General features: G+C 38.6%; 1 protein-coding gene across 1 annotated transcript in view; it reads left to right on the top strand.

The window, feature by feature from the left end:
• The window catches only part of GALNT2 (polypeptide N-acetylgalactosaminyltransferase 2), a 777,588-nt gene that overhangs the window by 318,066 nt on the left and 439,012 nt on the right, over positions 1-20,510 (top strand). The window contains exon 8 of the mRNA XM_063443402.1: positions 17,588-17,675. Within this exon, the coding sequence (XP_063299472.1) occupies positions 17,588-17,675 (88 nt within the window). The remainder of the gene's footprint in view (positions 1-17,587; positions 17,676-20,510) is intronic.

The raw sequence follows: 20,510 nt of genomic DNA on the forward strand, positions 1-20,510 counted from the left end.
AATTATATAAAACAGTAATTAAAGATAAATTTCCTGATGGGAACGTAACCTTGAGCAGGAGAGAATGGAAGGAAAAATAGAAAGGGAGGAAGGAAGAAAGAGAGATAAGGAGAAAAGTAGGCTAAAAATCACATGTTAAATGTTGTTTCAATCAATGCGCAAGGTTTGAATTCCCCACAGAAAAGAAGACTCCTATTTGATCAAATTAAAAGGGAAAAGGCGCAAGTCGCAGGTATTCAAGAGACCCATTGGCGCAGAACAGATGAAGGGAAATTTAGTTTTAAAGATTTCCCCAACTCAGTATGCTCTTCCCTTAAAGATAAAAAAAAGCGGGGAGTAGCCATTTTTTTTTTTCCTCGACATTAAATGTTGTGATTAAACACGCAAAAACTGATGTGCTGGGCAGATGGATTATTCTAGTATGTACAATAGAAGATAAACTTTATACAATTGCTAATATATATGCCCCGAATACTTCGCAGATTCAGTTTCTACATAAATTCTTCACGCAATTAAATAAAATCAAACAAGTCCACACTTTAGTTATGGGGGATTTTAATTTGGTAACAGATCCCAATATAGATAGAAAGTCCGAAAAGTCCAAAACTCCTTCGAGGAATGTTTTCAATTTGGCAAAAAAAATTCGGAGCATAATACAAAGTGAAGCCCTCCTCGATTGCTGGAGGACCTTCCACCCCACGGAGGTGGACTTCACTTGCTTCAGTAAGACTCATTGTTCTTACTCAAGAATAGATTTTATATTTGGCGATCAAAATTTAATAGAAAATGTGAAATCTACAAAAATAATTACGGTGACATGGTCAGATCATAACATGGTGAAAATACAACTAAAGAACAATTGCTCAAAACATAGGACAGACTGGAAATTAAATTCCCTATTAATTCCCAAATCTAATAGGGAACAGATCGCAAAGGCGATAGACATGTACTGGCTGGATAATGACAATAACGAAGTATCCTCAATTACAAAGTGGTGTGCATTCAAAAGTGTCATAAGGGGACACCTTATTAGTTTAGAGGCACAGGCTAGGAAAAACCGACAGGAATCCCTTTCCAGTCTATACATTGAATTAAGTGAGTGCTATAAAAAAAATACTACGACACCGTCAAGAATGACTTCGAATCAAATTAGGATAATAGAAAATAAAATAAATGAAATTCTGATAACTAAAATAAATAAGAATCTCCAGTATATGAAAATAAATTATTATTATTATAGGGGAAATAAGGCGGATAAATTACTTACTAATAAAGTTAAAAACATACAAAAAACTAAACTAATTACAAAAATAAAACAGGGAAATGAAATTGTATTAGAACCCAAAAAAAATTGGAGAAGCATTTAGAAATTATTATTATAAACTTTATAATTTATCGGCCACATCTTCCCAAGAGGAGATAGATAGATATTTTCTAAATATTCATCTTCCTAGGTTAGATGATTCTCAATTAGAACAATTGAATACAGAGATCTCATTTCAAGAAGTTCATGACGCAATTCTTGCCATGAAAAAAAAATAAAGCACCGGGCCCAGATGGGTTCACAGACTCCTTTTTCAAAACATATAAGGACAGGCTGATTCAGAGACTGGTAGACTGTTACAACTTAGCGATGAATATAGGTAAACTACCTAAAGAGATGCTGGCTGCAAATATTTTACCTATCTTAAAAAAATAATAAAAATCCGGAAGAAATTAGCAATTATTGTCCAATAGCACTCTTAAATAATGACTATAAAATATACGCCTCTATCATCGCTAAAAGGATTAAGATTATAATCTCCTCCCTGATCTCAGAAGATCAGGTAGGATTTATACCAGGAAGGATGTCCTCCAATCATATTAGGAAGATATTAAATATACTTACAAAGATTCATATGAACAAAATCCCCTTTCTAACGATGGCCTTAGATGGAGAAAAGGCATTCGACAGAGTCGGATGGAATTTCATGCAAGCAACTCTGAAGACTTTCGGGTTTTCAGGGCAGATTATCCCGGCAATTTTGGCCTGTTACTCCTCGCCATCCAGTAGGATTGTTGGAGGGGGGATTAAGTCTGACTGGTTTACGGTATCAAACGGCACCCGTCAAGGCTGCCCTTTATCCCCGTTATTATATATTTTAACAGCTGAACCCCTGGCATATGAAATACGTAAAAATCCTGAAATAACAGGGCTAAAAAAAAGAGATAAACATTTCAAGATATGCCAATATGCGGATGATACACTGTTAATGCTAACTAATCCAACCAAGTCCGTACCAGCCGCTATGCAGGCAATTGAAAATTACAGCCGCCTGTCAAATTATAAACTTAATGTTAAAAAAACAACGGTTTTACCTTTCTATATGCAAGAGGAAGAGTATCAGTATTTATCTGAACACTTTGCCTTTAGGTGGGAAAAAAAGGGATTTGTTTACCTTGGGATTAAAATAGTGAAAAATCCTGAAAACATAATGATGGCTAATGTAATCCCCCTGATTGAAGAATGCATCCAATCGTTAAAACACTGGAACTCTATGCAGTTATCCTGGTGGGGGAGGGTTAACTTTATTAAGGCATATATTTTTCCTAGGTTTATTTACCTACTGAGGATGATTCCAATTCAGATGCAGCCTCAACGACTCAAGCTTATAAATAAGATTTTTAGAGATTATGTATGGCTACAGAAGAAACCCAGACTGGGTCAGGATCTCCTGGATATGAAATATAAACAAGGAGGTATCGGCTTTCCAAATATCTTTCTATATCACCAAGCGGCTCAGCTAATGCACACCCTGCCACTAATCAAACAGGATAAAATTTCACAAAACTGGTTTGAAATAGAGGGGGAAGATATCACTACTCCATATAATAGCGTAGATCTAATGTGGCCTATAAGAAAAAAAAGTCGAAATAAAAATACAGGAGCCACTACGGATAATATGATAACAAAACCCCTTGTAAAATTTTGGACTCAACTCAAAAATCAATTAGATCTAAAAAACAAAATATTACCCGCTATGCCCTTCAAAAGTTTAGAGGTCTGGATAGAAAATCTGGACACAACAGAATGGATTGGAAAGGGGATTAAAAAAGTAGCGGACATATTAGAGGACGGTAGGATTCTACCTTTCTCTGAGTTACAGAGAATCTATGGTCTCGCAAATGTACAGACTTTCAACTTCATTAGGATCAGGAGCTTTCTATTAAGCTCCCTTAGTAGTAAATTGAAGTCTCCTTCAGTAGTCAAATTAAATGAATTAATAGACACAGAGAAGGACATAAAATTACTAACCAGATGTGTTGAGATCATGAAAAGCATAAAAGGATACGTTCAGCCTCTAGCAAAATGTAAATGGGAAAGAGATCTATCGATAGAAATTAATATAAAGGATTGGAACAGGGCTCTCCAAACAGTGTACTCTACGATACACTGTTTAAATATTAGGGAAGCTCATTATAAGCTTCTAAACCGATGGTACTTGACCCCAAAAAAGATCCAGAAGTTTTCGAAGGGAAAGACCTCTAGTTGCTGGAGATGTGGTTGCGAGGGGGCTAACGAACTCCATATATGGTGGGACTGTCCCCCAATTAAAGCAGCATGGGTTCAATTTATGGGACACATTAACATTCTTTTAGATATTACGCATAGCTGGACTCCAGATACTTTGCTCCTACATATAAATTTACCACAACTAACAAAAGATAAGAAGTGTTTATTGATACATGCTTTGATGGCATTTAAATTAGCCATAGCAAAAAATTGGAAAAAAACTGCAATTTATTCTTGGCCACATATTAAGGCGATTATCTTAACCCAATGCAAAATGGAAAGGGGTATAGCATCACACTTAAATATTAATACCCGTTTATTTGAGATATGGGATGACTGGATAAAGGTTCTTGAAAATCCTACCGAGGATAGTCTCCTTATGGTAAATAGGAGTCCCTAGAAAAGGAGGAATTAACTACGAATTAGGAGAGGTATAATTCACTATATGTCTGATAAAGAAAAGAAATGTCAACTTTACTGTTTGTATGTTGCAGAGTAAGAAGTGAAGGTCATTCTGATTCCGGCACTTCTTTCTCTATTAAAGTTTATATGATGGAAGTATTTTGCGGAGAACAGATAAATTGCTCAAACAATCATATTGTGCAATATGAGATTTAATATCGAGTATATGCTTCCCTACTTTCACTTTCACACACAATGCACTGTACTGTTTGATGCACGTTTTTTTTTGCTCATACTTTGTACTCTGTTTTGTGCTCAGCTCAAAAGGAGTGCTGGCTTCAGTGATAGTGTGGATGTAGAGTTAGAGGTGGAGGTCATTACAATTCCGACACTCCTCTCTCTACCAAAGCTTACATGTTGGAAGTATTTTGTGGAGAATAGATAAACTGCTCAAACACTTCTATAGGGTAACACGATTTGCAATATTGAGAATGTTTCTATAATCTTATCTATACACACAATGTACTGTACCTGTTTGATGAATGTTTTACTTGTTTGTCTTTTATATTGTAAAAATACCAATAAATAGAAATTAAAAAAAAAAAGATTATAGAAATTAAAGAATATATTATTACTAATGAAATTTGCTGAAGTGTAACCCTCTGCGGTGTCCTCATGATAATCAGTTGGTTGTTAAAAGCCAGATGACAGAGAATTAGGTGTGAGGTGATAATAAATTACTTTAAACATGTTATACAGTGCCTTGCAAAAGTATCCACCCCCTTGGCATTGTTCGTGTTTTGTTGCCTCACAACCTGGAATTAACCTGAATTGTTTGAGGATTTGCATATTTTTTTTTTTTTTATTTTTTTTTCAATGTTTGATTTTTATTGAAAGTTTTCATAATAACAGATAATGGGGTACAGAAAGGAAGAGGGGGAAGGGGTAAAGGTACATTATGTTATAAATGTTGAGAGCGGACAATGTCATTTTACACTCGTACAGAATAATTACAGATGAGTTTAAGACATATTGAGGTTCTATTACAGCAGCATGCATAGCATATATTCCGTTACTGTAACTATATCTGCAGAAGTAAGAATTAGCATCAGTTAACATCAGTTAAAGATCTCAAATGTCCCATATAGGAGGTATTGGCAAACCGTACATCAGTGTATTGGTTATAAGAACATTATTCCCATAGTTATAGTTATACAGAGTACATATAAACACAATCATGTTATAATGTTGATGTATACATTTACGTCTTTGCAGAGATATAATAACAGTCAGAGGGTACAGTAACCTGTTGCATATATGGCCAATTGAGGTGTAGAGTGTAGTGTGTCCAAGTTTGTACACCCTTTAGTGTGTGCATTGTATGAAAAGGCGCTATATTATCGTTATTTTATTATCATTATTACTCCAAACGAGATGAGGCGTGGGTGGTAGCATTTTGGACAGCTGACATGTCGAAGTAAAATGTGGGGCTTTAAGTCCCGGGATTAAGGTAGTCTTAAATGAGTGGGCTCTCTTTTGTGATATGCCCAGGTGGCTATGTTGTATAAACGTAGCCTTAGTGTAAAGTGACCACTCAATAATTTGGAGCAAGTTGATTAGGGAACGGTTATCTTAATGTAGGCTCTGAGGAATGTTAAAGCGACTTCATTTAAGTATGAATGAGTGTGAGCTAATTCCAAAATTTAGCGTATCGCAGTTGCAATGAATTGCAATGAAATGCAAGGTTACACGCATCTTCAATTGTGAGAGGGATAGGAGACAGATAGGTGTTGATTGTATAGAATAACATGGCGTTATTGGGCGGAAAGAAGAAAGTAGGATAGAGAGCCATCAATAATTTGATACACATATGTAGGGTATAATTTATGTAATGAAGAGCATCAAATCAATTTAGTAAATTGATTGTAGATAGACTCCCAATTCTCCCATTGTTTGTTGAATTTGGTCAAGTCTCCTCTCTTGGCCCATTCCCTCTCATGACAGTAAATAGTATTAACTTTGTTGAGTAATTCTTGCAGGGAGGGAATGTTGTTACTTTTCCAATGAGTAGCAATACATAGTTTTGCAGCTATTAAGATATTGATAATCGCTACTTTCAGAGGGGTACATAACAAATCGGGTAATAGGTGGAGTAAGCAACCTGCTGGGTTTAGAGTTATTTGCATGCCGTATAAAGAGTGTATAACATTTTTCACAAAATACCAAAAGGTTTGAAGTTTCGGGCAGTCCCAATAAATGTGTAGGAATGAGCCTATACCTTTGTTGCATCTCCAGCACGTGGATATGGAGGTAGGGTAAATTTTGTTTAGTCTATTAGGAACTAGGTACCATCTCATTAATACTTTGAAGTATGCTTCCCATAAAGTTGCGCATTTAGTGGATCTTTTGGTGGATGATATGGCTGTGAGCCAATCTTGTATGTAAAATTCTTCGCCCAACTCTCGTTCCCATCTGATCATATAGGGAAGTTTAGCAGGGGTATGAGCTGCTGATTGTGCTAGGTAGCATAGTTTGAGGAATTTCTGCGGGAAACGAGATTTGGTAGACATGTAGCAAGTGTTGCCTATTAGACTTAGTGATGATAGATCTAGGTGTGTGAGAGCAGCCGTGTTTATTATATGTTTTATTCTTAAATAAAGGAATATATCTCGATGTGGCAAGTTGTGAGCGGTCTGTAAGTCAGGAAAGGTTCGAAGGCCTGTTGAGTCAAATAAGGAGTATACATGAGTCAGACCGTGTAGTGGCCAGTGGTGTATGGGAAGATCTGGTGATAACGAAGTAAGAGCTCTTAGAGGAGCTAGGTAGAGTAGTTCTTCTTTGGGACATAGCATTGTGCTCCATGAGTTCCAAGAGCGTAGGAGAAATTTTGTGCTTGGCAATAGAGACGTGGAAGTATGGTTGCCTTTGGACCACAGTACGTTATGTAGGGATGGGACGTTACCGCAGGCTTGTTCCAGTTTAAGCCAGATCGGGTTAGTTTTCTTTGTCATAATGTCCAAACTCTGTGCTAAGGAGGAGGCCCTGTAATATTTACTAACGTTGGGGACGCCTAGCCCTCCTTGATGGATGGGGCGCCATAGTGAATGGAGTGCAATTCTTGGGGGTTTTCTCCTCCAAATATGTGCGTTTAGGACGGTTTGAAACTTGGTAAGAATAGAGTTCGGGATAGTGATGGGTAGTGTACGGAATAGGTAGAGTATGTGAGGTAGTGATTGATCGAATTGATCAATCACTACCTGTGATATGTATGTGAGGTAATGATTGATCGAAGTCATTTTGATCGAATTTATCCTGCCTATCCAAGAGGTGTTCAGTTTGTCCCATTGTTTCAATTGAGTTGAGATTTTGTGCAGGACCGCTTTATGGTTCTCTTTTATGGTTTGTGACTTGGATTGGGTTAATTTAATGCCCAGGTAGGTTATGGAGGTCTTGCGCCAATCGAAGGGGAATTGTGATTTTAGGGTATCGATTATTTGAGGAGTTAAATTCAATGGAAGTATCTGGGTTTTAGTGATGTTGTTTTTGTAGAATGAAACCGTGCCATACATATTCAGAGTTCTTAGGAGGTAGGGAATAGAAGAAGACGGGTATTTCAAAAAAATTATAATGTCGTCCGCAAATGCAGCAAGCTTTTTTTCTCCTGCAGGGGTGTGAAGGCCTGTAAGTAGGGGATCATTTTTAATTGTGCGAATAAGAGGCTCTAAGCATAGAATAAATATTAAGGGGGACAAGGGACAGCCCTGCCTGGTTCCATTAGAAATATTAAAGTTAATGGATGAGAAACCCGTATTGAAAACTTTTGCTGATGGCATGGAGTAGAGGGCCATAATGCTAGTGAGAAAGGAGTCGGAGAAACCATAGGCCTTTAGGGTGGCCGACATATAAGACCAGTTTAGGCGATCAAAGGCCTTTTCTGCGTCGAGGGCCATGAGGACCCCGGATTGGCGATGACGGGTGGCCCAATCTATCAAATCCATGCAGAATCTGGAGTTGTCGCCCACCTGTTTGCCTGGCACGAAGCCCGCTTGCTCTTCAGAGACTAAATTTGGTAGTATATTTTTTAATCTATTAGCTATCAGTTTAGCATATAGTTTCACGTCTGCGTTTAGCAGAGATATTGGGCGTAGATTACCACATGATGTGGGTGGTTTGTTAGGTTTAGGCAGGGTAATGATGTATGCTTCCAACATTTCCCTTGGGAAGCTGCCTACTTTTTGTATTGTGTTAAAGAGTTGTGTGATATGTGGGGTGAGTTGTGGTTCCATTTTAATATAATAGTAATTGGAAAGTCCGTCTGGGCCAGGGGCTTTATGCTTCGGTAGGGACTTTATGGCTGTGGCCACTTCGTGTTCCGTAAATGGAGTGGTCAATTGATCATTTTCTTGTGGTGTAACCTGTGGAAGTGAAATATTTTGTAGAAACGTCAATATGTCTTGGTCGCTCGGGATGTTAGTGTTTTTGTCTAAATTTTAAAGATCATTGTAGAATGATGATAATTCGTTGACTATATCTATGGGGTTAAATAATTTTGTGTTCTTTTTGGAGAGAATGTACGGGATTTTTGTCTGGAGGTATTTGGATTTTAGTTGATTAGCTAATAACTTGCCGGCTTTATTGCCTAAAGTATAATATCTTTGCTGGAGTTTTGTCGCCTTATTGGCGAAATCCTCAATTCTAAGATTTAGTATTTGATCGCGAATTATTGCGATTTGTTTCGTGGTAGAATGGGAGGGTGAAATTTTGTTGGAGTTTTCCAATGTTTCAAGTTGTCGGTGAAGTGAGTCATTTAGGTTGCTAGCTATTCTTTTTTTGATTGAACCTAGTTTGATGAATGTACCTCTTATTACAACTTTGTGCGCTAGCCATTGGGTTTCTGTAGATGTGTCAGTAGTGACGTTGTTAGTAAAATAGTCCTGTATTTCTAGGGCAACTTTCCTTACATTACCAGGCGAGTCTAGGATGGATTCGTTTAAGCGCCAGGTGCCACGGCCTTTTGTAGGATAGGGTACTGCTATGGTGATAATAATATGTGCATGGTCGGACCAAGTCCGTTGACCTATGGTTTGGTCCAAGAGGTGGGGCATAGTCGATTTATCAAGTAAACATAAGTCTATCCGTGTATATGTCAAGTGAGCTGGAGAGAAAAAGGTAAAATCTTTGGCTGTGGGGAATAGATTTCTCCAGGTGTCAAAAAGATCATGCGAGAAAATAAGGTTTGAGAACAGTTTACTATTATGAACAGTGAGTTTGTTAGGTTTTTGATTGTTAACACGCTGGATATCTAGTGAGGGATCAAGTGTGCAGTTACAGTCACCACATATTATGACATGACCATGTTTTAGGGTAGATCTCTTTTTTATAGCCTTATTGAGAAAGGAGAATTGAGCGTCATTAGGAGCATAGAGGGAGGAGATCGTAACTTGAATACCATTAAGTTCACCAACCAAAATAAGCAGTCTGCCTGTAGGGTCAGCGTATTGCCTAGTGGGGGTGAATACCCAGTCCTTATGAAATATAATTGCCACTCCTTTAGATTTATTTGGTGCGTATGCATGGTACTCTGTAGGGTATTTGGATGATCTTAGGTGAGGTGGATTGCTTTTGCAAAAGTGAGTTTCTTGGAGGCATACTATGGCAGCCTCAGAGTTATGCATATCTCTTAACACTTGACTTCTTTTGTAGGGGCTGTTTAGACCTTTTGCATTGAGGGAAAGGATTTTCAGTGTATTAGTCAGCATCGTAGGTAGTTATGGTGCGCGATTGGAAAAAATGGTCGCTCTAGATTGATTAGGAATGTTCTAGACTTCCGTATGTTGTTGCTCACATTGAAGGGTCTCAATATTGGGGCTTGAAAGTAGGTATTGAAGAGTGCGTTGTGGTCCCCAGAGGGTAAGTTTTGGTACATAGGTGGAGTGCAAGGGGAAAGTAAGGGAGGGGTGACAACATTAACGGGGTAACTATATACACAGACATTTTCTTTAAGTGGAAAATGTAAAGTGGCCATTTTTAGACACTAGGAGTGTCTCAAGTGATGACCGGGGGGGGGGGGGGGGGGTGAGAGGTCCTGCAACCTAGTTGTATTGATCCTGGAGTAAATAACTGCGGGAAAGCATTTTGACATGTGATAGTAAAACATGAGAATCATTGCGTGTTGGAATTGTCTTGACTATTCGATAGAGTCTGGATTGTGGTATAATATGTCCTATGTGGAGTGTGAGCTTGCCAGCGGTGATGCGGCTAGGACCTTGAACACCAGGAATTTAGTACATGGATTCCCAAGTTTAAATAAATTGAAGTATAGGTAGAGAGTAGGGAGTATTTATACGTTGGCAAGTGGTCGTGATACTTGCAAAACAACTGAGTGGCTAAAATAAACTCTAAGTGTAGGATGGTGCGATGTAGCCATTTACTTAGAGTTGAGGGTAACAAATACCGTGTATAATTGTCTCGAAGCACACGTAACACGTCAGCCATAAGCATTACATAGTTCATAATAAGAATAGAATAATAAGTCATAATCAATGAGAATAAACCATATTAGAGACATAATAATAAATTGTCTGCGATATATACATTTATCAGTTAAACTTGAAGCACGGACTGGAGGTATGTATGGTCAGAGTTAGGGCACTATGTATGATTTGGAGAGGACTTGCAAAATAAGATAGCCGTGTAGGAGGCGAGTGGCGTGGGGTAGATACCTGACGCCAGATATTTGCAATGCATGTGAAGCGTGCATTCCACGATGTGGATAGGGAGCACAAAAATTTGTAGTGCGTTATGACCATTTACTTAGGTTTGGGGGTATCAATTAACGTACATAATAGCCATGTAGGACACGTACAGCATTACTATGAGCAAGCATAGTTCTTAAAATAATAAATTATAAATTATAAACAATGAGAATAAACAATATTAGAGACATACCAATAGATTGTTTGCTATACGTATACTTAACAATTAAACTTGAAGTACGGGCTGGAGATGTGTGTAATCAAGATTAGGACACTATGTGTGATTTAGGAAGGACTTGCAAAATAGGATAGCCATGCGGGTGGCGGGTGTCATGGGGTAAGAACCTGTCGCCAGATATTTATATTACATGTGAAGCGTACCTTCCAAAATGTGGAGAGGGAGCGTATGGATCAGTGGTGCGTTGTGACCATCTACTGAACTATAAGGATATCAGTTAACGCATGTAATAACCATGTAGTGTACGTATAACGTTAACCATAAGCATATCATAGTTCTAAAAATAATAAGTAATAAACAGCATTAGAGATATAACATTAAGATGTTTGCAAAATATGCAATTACCGTTTGCAGCAAGGAATAGTGTTGTACATAAACAACTAGGGCATAAGCGTAGTTGTTTATGTGAAGATGGCACATGTCGTGAGATATTTACATGTCGCCAAATAGGTGCTATACATGCGAAGTGTGCTATACCACATTGTGTGTAGGGAGCCCGAAAAACAATATTGTAGGTATGTTTCAATGTTAAATGCGAGTGTGGCAAGGTGGTCAGTGACCGACATGGGCAGAAGTTGAGAAGCACATGGTCGTGCTCTAATATGAGATTAGCGGCCTACCGCTATAAACCAAGCAATGATGTTATGTGGAACGGTACCGATGATGATTCAAATGATCGGTGTTAGGTATTTACTACGGATGAGGTTATCAGGTTTGGCAGTGGCGTGTAAGACAATAGTGTAAAAGCGTGCCAGTTACAAAAAAGTGTAAGTTCGCAATTGCCGATTAGTAAGGGCGGACAGGAGGAAAAAGCATAATCAGTAAGGGGAAATGAAACAAAGAAAGAAAGTGATACACGACAAATCATACTATGCTTAGGTAACACCACAGTAAAACTTATACTCATCACGACTTATGTTTGGAAGTAGATGAAAGTTCATGTGTTGCGAGCCGGCGAGCCCGCCATCTTCCACTCTTTTTGAAGTCGTCTGGGAGAGCAGCTTCTGGTCGGGGAATTAAGCGGAACTGCGTTGGAGTTAGTCCATAGGCCCCATTTGATGAGGAGTTTCATACCTTCTTCTGGTTCATTGATTACGTGTGTCTTGCCTTTTTGCCATATCAGTACCTTCGTGGGGTATCCCCATCTGTAAGAGACTTTGTTGTTGCGTAAAGTCTTTGTGATGGTTAGAAATTCCTTCCTTCGTGCCATGGTGGTGGCTGATAAATCAGCATACAAGGAGATTTGTTGGTAGGGGTCCGGGAGGGTATCAGCCTTCCTGGCCGCATTCAGTAGAGCGTCTTTGTGTGTGAAGTAGTGAAACTTCACTATGACATCTTTAGGGACATCTCCAGACATGCGGGCCGGGCGTGGGAGCCTGTGCATGCGATTGAAGGTCCATGGGCAGTTCCGGGACCAGGGATTTACATACAGATAGTATGAAGACTGGTAAGGCGTCATGGGACACATCGTCCGGGATGCCCCTGAACCGAACATTCTGTCTTCTCGACCTATCTTCTAGGTCAGCTAATTTAAATTTGAGCGTGGTATTTTCTTCCGAGATTCTCTGTAGCTTATCAGCCATTTCGTTGTGGGCTAAACAGATCTCGTCGGATCTGTGCTCTAGTTGGCTCGTTCTGTCACCCAGAGCTGAGATTTCTTTCCGTAGCTCCCGGTCAATTTTCAGAAAGTCTTGTCGTATAGTTGATCGGAGTTCCTGAAGCATTTTGTGCAGGCTGCGATCCGTGACCGCGATGTCAGAGTGTTTTGATGAGGTCGACTCGCAATCAGAGTTGGCTTCAGATAAGGTAGCCATGTCGCCGCCATCTTGAATTTCTCGTCTGCGATCTCTTTTCTTATTTTTTCTTGCCATATCGGGCAATTTCACTTGCTTGGGAGGAGACATTAGTGAGGGATGCCCCTTGGGAATATAAGTAGTCAATAATTGGCAGTTATCGCTATTATTGTCGCTTGTTAGGTTTGCAGATCGACGGAGCTCTCAGTCCATGCGACTGCACTCGCCGGAAGTCGGACACGCCCCCTGGATTTGCATAATTTAATTTACAGAACATGCCCACAACTTTGAAGATGTTTTCTTTTTTCTTTTTTTCTTTTTTTATTGTGAAGCAAACAACAAATAGGACAAAATAACAGAAAAAGTCAATGTGCATAACTATTCACTCCCCCCTAAAGTCAATAGTTTGTAGAGCCACCTTTTGCGGCAATCACAGCTCCAAGTCGTTCCAACTGCTCCAGCACCTTCAAATTGGATGGTTTGCGCTTGTGAACAGCAATATTTAAGTCTGACCACAGCTTTTCTATTGGATGGAGGTCTGGGCTTTGACTAGGCCATTCCAATACATTTACATGTTTCCCCTTAAACTACTTAAGTGTTGCTTTAGCAGTGTGTTTGGGGTCATTGTACTCCTGGAAGGTGAACCTCTATCCTAGCATCAAATCACGCAGAGAGTGGTACAGGTTTTAGCACCATCCAACTTTCCCTCAACCCTGACCAGTTTCCTGTGGGGATATTTATAGGATGATAATATTAAACAGTCAAGATTTTTTTTTTTTTTTTTTTTTAAATCTGTTTATTGAGAAGTGTGCATAGTCATCATGAACAACATGGAAAGGCACGCAGGTCTAGGTTTGCAAGTAAAACATTATTAACAGAGCAGAAATATGTTATAACTAAGCTGTTGCTATTAAATCGGTCGCAATATAGATAACACTAAGCAATAGAGTACCTAGACCCATCTGTCCCTCAGCTCAATGTCAGCAGGATATCAGAAATAAACAAGAGTAACCTCATAGATCAGACCACACCACTCGTTATATTCGTGATTGGTATGTAATGCGCATTGAAGGAGTATGTCTGGGGTTACATCTGCCGTTGCATACAAATCTCGATATATGAATTCGTTTTAAGGGGTGCTCAAATATACTTCCCATCTCGAGGGTGATGTATCTGTGAAGTAGCGGGTTAGCAGTATTGACACCAAAGCATAGCTCTAAGTGCAGTGAAAGTAGCAACATGTTACGAGACGAGTACCCCGAGCACTAAACTAACGTGGGAGTCGGGACCAATATCCAACCATGGCATCGCATATGACACATCAACGTTCCCCTCGACCCTTGCTCTGGGTTGGGCTCATAAGGCAGCCTTGTGGCTCTGTGTCTGAGGGAGGGCGCTTGGGAATTCCCCCTCTTGTATACCATGAGAGGAGTGTCCAGGTGCTGTGTAATGAGGGTACTGCTACCGTGTAGGGATGGACTGAATCGTATGTCTGTCAGGTCCGGGGTGTCCGTCTCGTGAGGCATAGTACCGCTACCATGCAGGAAACAGTCGAGAATGGCACACTATTTCAATTCTCTCAGATCTTAGAGATCGTTATCATGTAAGTGAAATGTATGCCATACAAATAAAATCACAATTTGTTATAAAAATAGATATAATTTATTGTGACAAATAATGTAATAATGATGTTAGGCAGCATGCATAAAAATAATCAGTGAATATTTAGTATAACATGAATATGCAATACAATGGCATGGCTATACACGTTCAATGGCTAGCAGCATCAATTGTCAAGACAAGATTTATGAGGTACTTTACAGACAGAAAGTAAATCTACCAGATTCTATAAGCCAAATTTTAATTTGCTTAAAAAGATATCTTATCTTATTTTAGAGCAAATCAATACATCTGGATAAAAACATCGGTATGCTAACACTTGATAATATCACACTAATATATAATTATTCTTAATTCCACCTGCAGAATGGAATGTTTATAACTATATATTCTTTAGTTAACTAAGATTTCTAAATATTGAAATCTGACTGTGATTTATCCAGTCATATATCATGCTATTAGATTTTTAATTAATTTAGATCAATTAAATAAAACCAGCATAATTACCAGTTAAGTAGATGTTCTCATCAGATGTTCTTAGGTAGCTAAGTGTCAAGGAATGTTTATTGAGTTGTGTCCAAGAGTGAATATCTGTCATGGATCTCTCTGCATGTCTGAACCTGAAAGCCCAAACTCCAACTCCAACTTCAACTTCTACTCTCACTTCAACTTCTAACCAACTATCTCTTCCCGTTGTCCTAACTTTTAAAGGGCCAGACTCTCTGTATGTCATTACTTGATGAGGCCAATAGGAAACTGAAGGTGTGTTCAACCTGCAGATTGCAATTTAGGTATTTGGTCCATAGAGGGCAGTCTCACCTCACTAAACCTTCCTATCCAGGAAACAGTTAACTTTTCCTGATGACGTTTTTGACGTCATTTGACTAATCTATATGACTACCTATAACTTAAATTTTCTGTCAGTTCAAAGTGTTTCTTTGGATTTTCTCCAGACAGTGCGTCGACAATTCCTGTTGTAATTTCTAAAATTGACAGTTAAACTAAATTTCACCTTTACTTTACAATGGGACCTTGTACAATTTAGAAAGTAATATTAATTACTTAATCTTCTCTGTCACTAATGTCTGTGTTTAGAATTATTTCTATTCCATTAACACTTAGACATAGCATTCCATCCCCTTGCCTCATTCTTATCACTTGGCTTGTTTATATAATGCGTTCCTTAGCTCAGGCTAATGGTTACAGAAAGGGTAGAAATGTTGTGTCTTTGTTAGCATGAATAAAGCAAAATGGAGTCTGCTCTGTTCTGAATGACTCAGGCAATATACACTTTCATTTCTATCATAGCACAGAATGTCTGGCGATATAAATATTCTGACATTCCCAGTCCCGGCTGCTGAAAAACATCCCTACAGCATGATGCTGCCACCACCATGTTTCACTGTGAGGATGGTGTTCTTTTGTTGATGTGATGTGTTGGGTTTGCGCCAGACATAGCATTTTCTTTTGCTGAAAAGTTACATTTTAGTCTTATCAGACCAGAGCACCTTCCTTCATACATTTTGGTAGTCTCCCACAAGCCCTTTCACAAACTCAAAACGTGCCTTTTTTTCTTTTCTTTCTGAAAGTAATGGCTTTCTTCTGGCCACTGCCATAAAGCCCAACTCTTTGGAGCGTATGGCTTATTGTCGTCTTATGTACAGATACTCCAGTCTCTGCTGTGGAACTCTGCAGATCCTCCAGGGTTACCTTAGGTCTCTGTGCTGCCTCTCTGATTAATGCCCTCCTTGCCCGGCCGAGAGTTTTGGAGGGCAGCTGCCTCTTGGCAGATTTGCTGTTGTGCCATGTTCTTTCCATTTGGTTATGGTAGATTTGATGGTGCTCCTGGGGATCATCAAAGATTTGGATATATTTTTTTTTTATAACCTAACGCTGGCTTGTACTTCTCAACAACATTGTCCCTTACTTGTTTGGAGAGTCCTTGGTCTTCATGGCAGTGTTTGGTTAGCCTCTTGCTTAGGTGTTGCAGCCTCTGGGGCCTTTCAAAAAAGGTGTGTATATGTAATGACAGATCATGTTGACACTAAGATTGCACACAAGTGGACATCATTTCACTAATTATGTGACTTCTGAAGGTAATTGGTTGCACCAGAGCTTTTTATGGGCTTCATTACAAAGAGGGTGAATACATACGCACATGCCAATTTCCTGTTCTATTTCTAAAAAAAATAGTCTAACCCCTTAAGGACACATGACATGTATGACATGCCATGATTCCATTTTATTCCAGAAGTTTGGTCCTTAAGGGGTTAATGTATATATGTTTTATCATTTCACTTCACCACCTTACACTATTGTGTTCCGATCCATCACATAAAATCAAGGGTGGGAGAATAATTTTGCAAGGCACCGTAAGAGTTTGAAGAGAGGATAGTAGTGCTTCTCCAAACAGGGTGTGCGACTGATCACTCCTTTCCCCCTCATTAGCTAATTTAAAATATCTTTATCAACTGAAAAAAACAACAATTTTCTCAGAGGTGTGAATATTAAAATTGATAAACTTTTATATTTTATATACATTTAATATAATTTTACTGTTACTTCATTAGTCGTCAGAGGCCAAGGCAATCTTGGTTAACATTTCATTTTAACTGACTAACATCTCTCAATAGTTAAGTTTTATAATACTGTTAACAGTGACCTGTTAATATTGCTTATCATTAGCATTCAAAAGTATTACTATTGGCCAAGCAATACCTTTCCCATTTATCAGGAAAAGTACAAGCTAAAATATTTGATGCATTCTTATCACAGATGGTTACATATTGTGTTAACTCTTACTATCAATTTAATAGATCAATACGAATAACCTCTGCTATGATTTTATACATAACCAGATTGAGTTCTAATGATATATTACTAATGTTATATATTTATAATATGACTTTAAATGCCTCTCATACACACTTCACTTGCATTTCATTGAAATTTGCAGACATTAGGGTCTTGTACAACTCCCATATCTACTTGATATCTGTGAAGTAGATATAACTTGTTTCATTGAATTTCATTCTCACACCATCTGTGTTTGCATTGACTTTTTAGCAGAAATAAGAAAAAAAAAAAGTTTTAAACTTTGGTTTTATAAACTCTTTGTGAACTGACAAGATTGCAATAGTTATGACAATTGTACCAGCCATATTAGGCAATATGTCTGACAATGTTATACCTTCAAAGTCACAATTTCTTTGTGTGTTTATTTTAGGACAAAACTAGAGTTGTGTCTCCAATAATTGATGTGATTAATATGGACAACTTCCAGTATGTTGGAGCATCAGCTGACTTAAAAGGCGGTATGTATCGTTGCATCACAGCAATGTTAAATACAAACGAGAGCTGTGTAAAATTATATCTCCGATCCAATGGTTATAGTTAATGCTTTAAATAAAATGGCTTCCAGCAAATAACATACTATATTTGTTAATTGATGCTTTCTGTGCTCTCTGCAGATATTATGTACACCTTAAATGGAGAATGATTACATTGATAATTTATAAATATATAATGTGTAATGCTCATCTCATACTTACTAGGTATTTCTGTTTGCCCTATAAGTAACATTTCTGCATTTGTTTTGTTAATGCTGATTTAAAAGGTAACATTGAGGGTCATTTTAAAATTCTCTTGAGTCTCTTGCTATGTATAGATAACACTAAACTTACACTATAGGCACCAAAACAGCTTTGGATTAATAAAGCAGTTTTGGTATATAGAACATGCCATTGCAGTCTTACTGCTCAGTTCTCTGCCATTTAGAAGTTAAATCCCCTTTGCAGCCCTAGCCGCACCTTCCTGCATGTGACTTGCACAGCCTTTCTGAACACTTCTTGTAGAGATACATGCATTGTTTAAACATCCTTAACTGCACATTCTATTTAATTTAGACTTTCCTATCTCCTGCTCTGCCAATTACCCTGTAGACCCTACTTGGGCCTCCAGTGTGTGAATAAAGCTCAATTTACAGAGCAGGAGATAACAAGTTCTAAAGCAGGTTAGCATCTGATTTAAAACAAAACTATCTTTTTCATGTTGGATTATTATGTTGTTATTAATATAGCGCCAACAAATTCTGCAGCGTTTTACAGTGGGTGGATGAACAAACATGTAATTGTAACCAGACAGGTTGGACACACAGGAACAAAGGGGTTGATGGCCCTGCTAAATGAGCTTACATGCTAGAGGGAGTGGGGTAAAGTGACACAAAAGGTAAGGATAGTATTAGACTAATGACAGTTGCAGTGACAGCCATGGGAAATGTGGCTAGGGCTGCATAAATATAAGCAAAAGTGATTTAACTCCTAATTGACAGATAACTAACCAGTTAGACTGCAGTGGCATGATCTGTACACCATTTCCTTTAGCTAAAGTTGTTTGAATGCCTATAGTATTAATACATATTATTATTAAAAACTTAGGGATGGGGGGGGGGGCCTCCACTCATTGTGGAAAGGAACCTGTTCTGACCTGTCTCACCCTGTGACCTAGAACTACTATATCCTCACAGAAGATACTGTTACCGAGTAAACTCTACAGAAGCCAAACACAGAGAGATGGATGCAGGTCTTCAGGAAGTAAGAAGTCTTTATTAACATACCGATCGGGCCTCAGATGAACTATCGTTCCAAAACAGATCTGAGAGAGCAATACATGGTGTACATTCTTTATATAATACTATAACTCCTCCCATTAATAGCTACGCCCACATATACATTTAACCAATCAATGAGCAGAGTATAGACTTGTTCATCTGGTCAGACCACATGGCTCATCCAAGACAAAGGAGAAATAAGTGCAATTTCAGTTCCTGCATTCCTGCACATGCTCAGTACATTGATGACAGTATCCTAGCTACGTGTAGCTAACTAACTGACACAACATACACATATGCCACGTGGAAATCTCTGCCTACTAAATTTACATTCACTGAAATTCCACCACAATACCTTGCTATACTACCTGCTGTACCCTTCTTGAGGATTACTTTTCCAGTCATTTAGTTGTTATACTACCTAGCATGCACTAGCCACATTGGTTAGTGAGTTACCAAAGCAATCACAGCACATACTTAGTTAGACATGGATGAACAACCTGTGGGAGGTCTTTTCTCCTCTCCCTTATCAATTAATATTTGGCATAGTGTGTCTGCTGATTGACAGGTGGGAGAAAGATCTATATTTAAATAGATTTTTTCTCAATCTATACATTTGCTAGCAAATATTTTAGTTAGAATTTAATGCTCATTACAACGTATTTGACTTGCCATCTACATATGCCCTTTTAAACCATTTTTGAGTAGTTTTAACATTGAATGAGAGTCTTTGGCATTCCATATCCCTGCCCCCCACTGGAGGTATGGTTAAGGCAGAGATTAGACACTTTCAAGTATCCATACCGATTCATACCTGCCCTGGCAATTTGATAGACTGAATATGGTTAGCTGATACTCTTAGTCAATCATAGCCGCTTACTGCTGCGTAGGCTAATGCTTCTTCATTAGCCCATCAGAGGTGATTGGTTGCTGGTGTCTCTTGCTTAGCATTAACACGTTAAAGGAACACTCCATGCACCATAACTTCATAAAACCTAAGTTGTTGTGGTGCCACTAGGTCACAAACATTTTAACCCCATCACCGCATCACTCTGTCCCCTGTCTTTACACTTTCTAAAATTCTTCAGTATGGGGCAACTGATATTTTTACAGAACAGGTTATCGCTTGCCATTCAAGCCAATTGCCAACAACCTGTGCTGATTTTCTATACATTCACGTTTGGGGAATAGTGTCAGGTGCCCCTGAAGGCACGGGCGGTGAGTTAGAGCAGCATGCTACAACTATCTATAGATCTCTAGACTCTAGACGTAGAACTATTGTTTCCTGTTGGAGACTTAGTTTACTATATGAGCATGTCTGATACACGGTGAGACGATGTCCTATACTTCCTTGTCTCCGGCAAGGTATAGGTGATAAGGCACAAGAGGGTTATTTCTAGTAACAGATGACAACTTCTATCTGTCAGGATACTAGTTGATCCAGCACACAGAATTGTGTCACACCTAGGAATAAAGGTAATGTCTTACCGGGCCTTAGAATGGCCGGACTTAACGTACCAGAGAATAGTCAGAATACTTG

Source organism: Pelobates fuscus, chromosome 2 (genome assembly GCF_036172605.1).
Source record: "Pelobates fuscus isolate aPelFus1 chromosome 2, aPelFus1.pri, whole genome shotgun sequence".
NCBI lineage: Eukaryota > Metazoa > Chordata > Amphibia > Anura > Pelobatidae > Pelobates > Pelobates fuscus.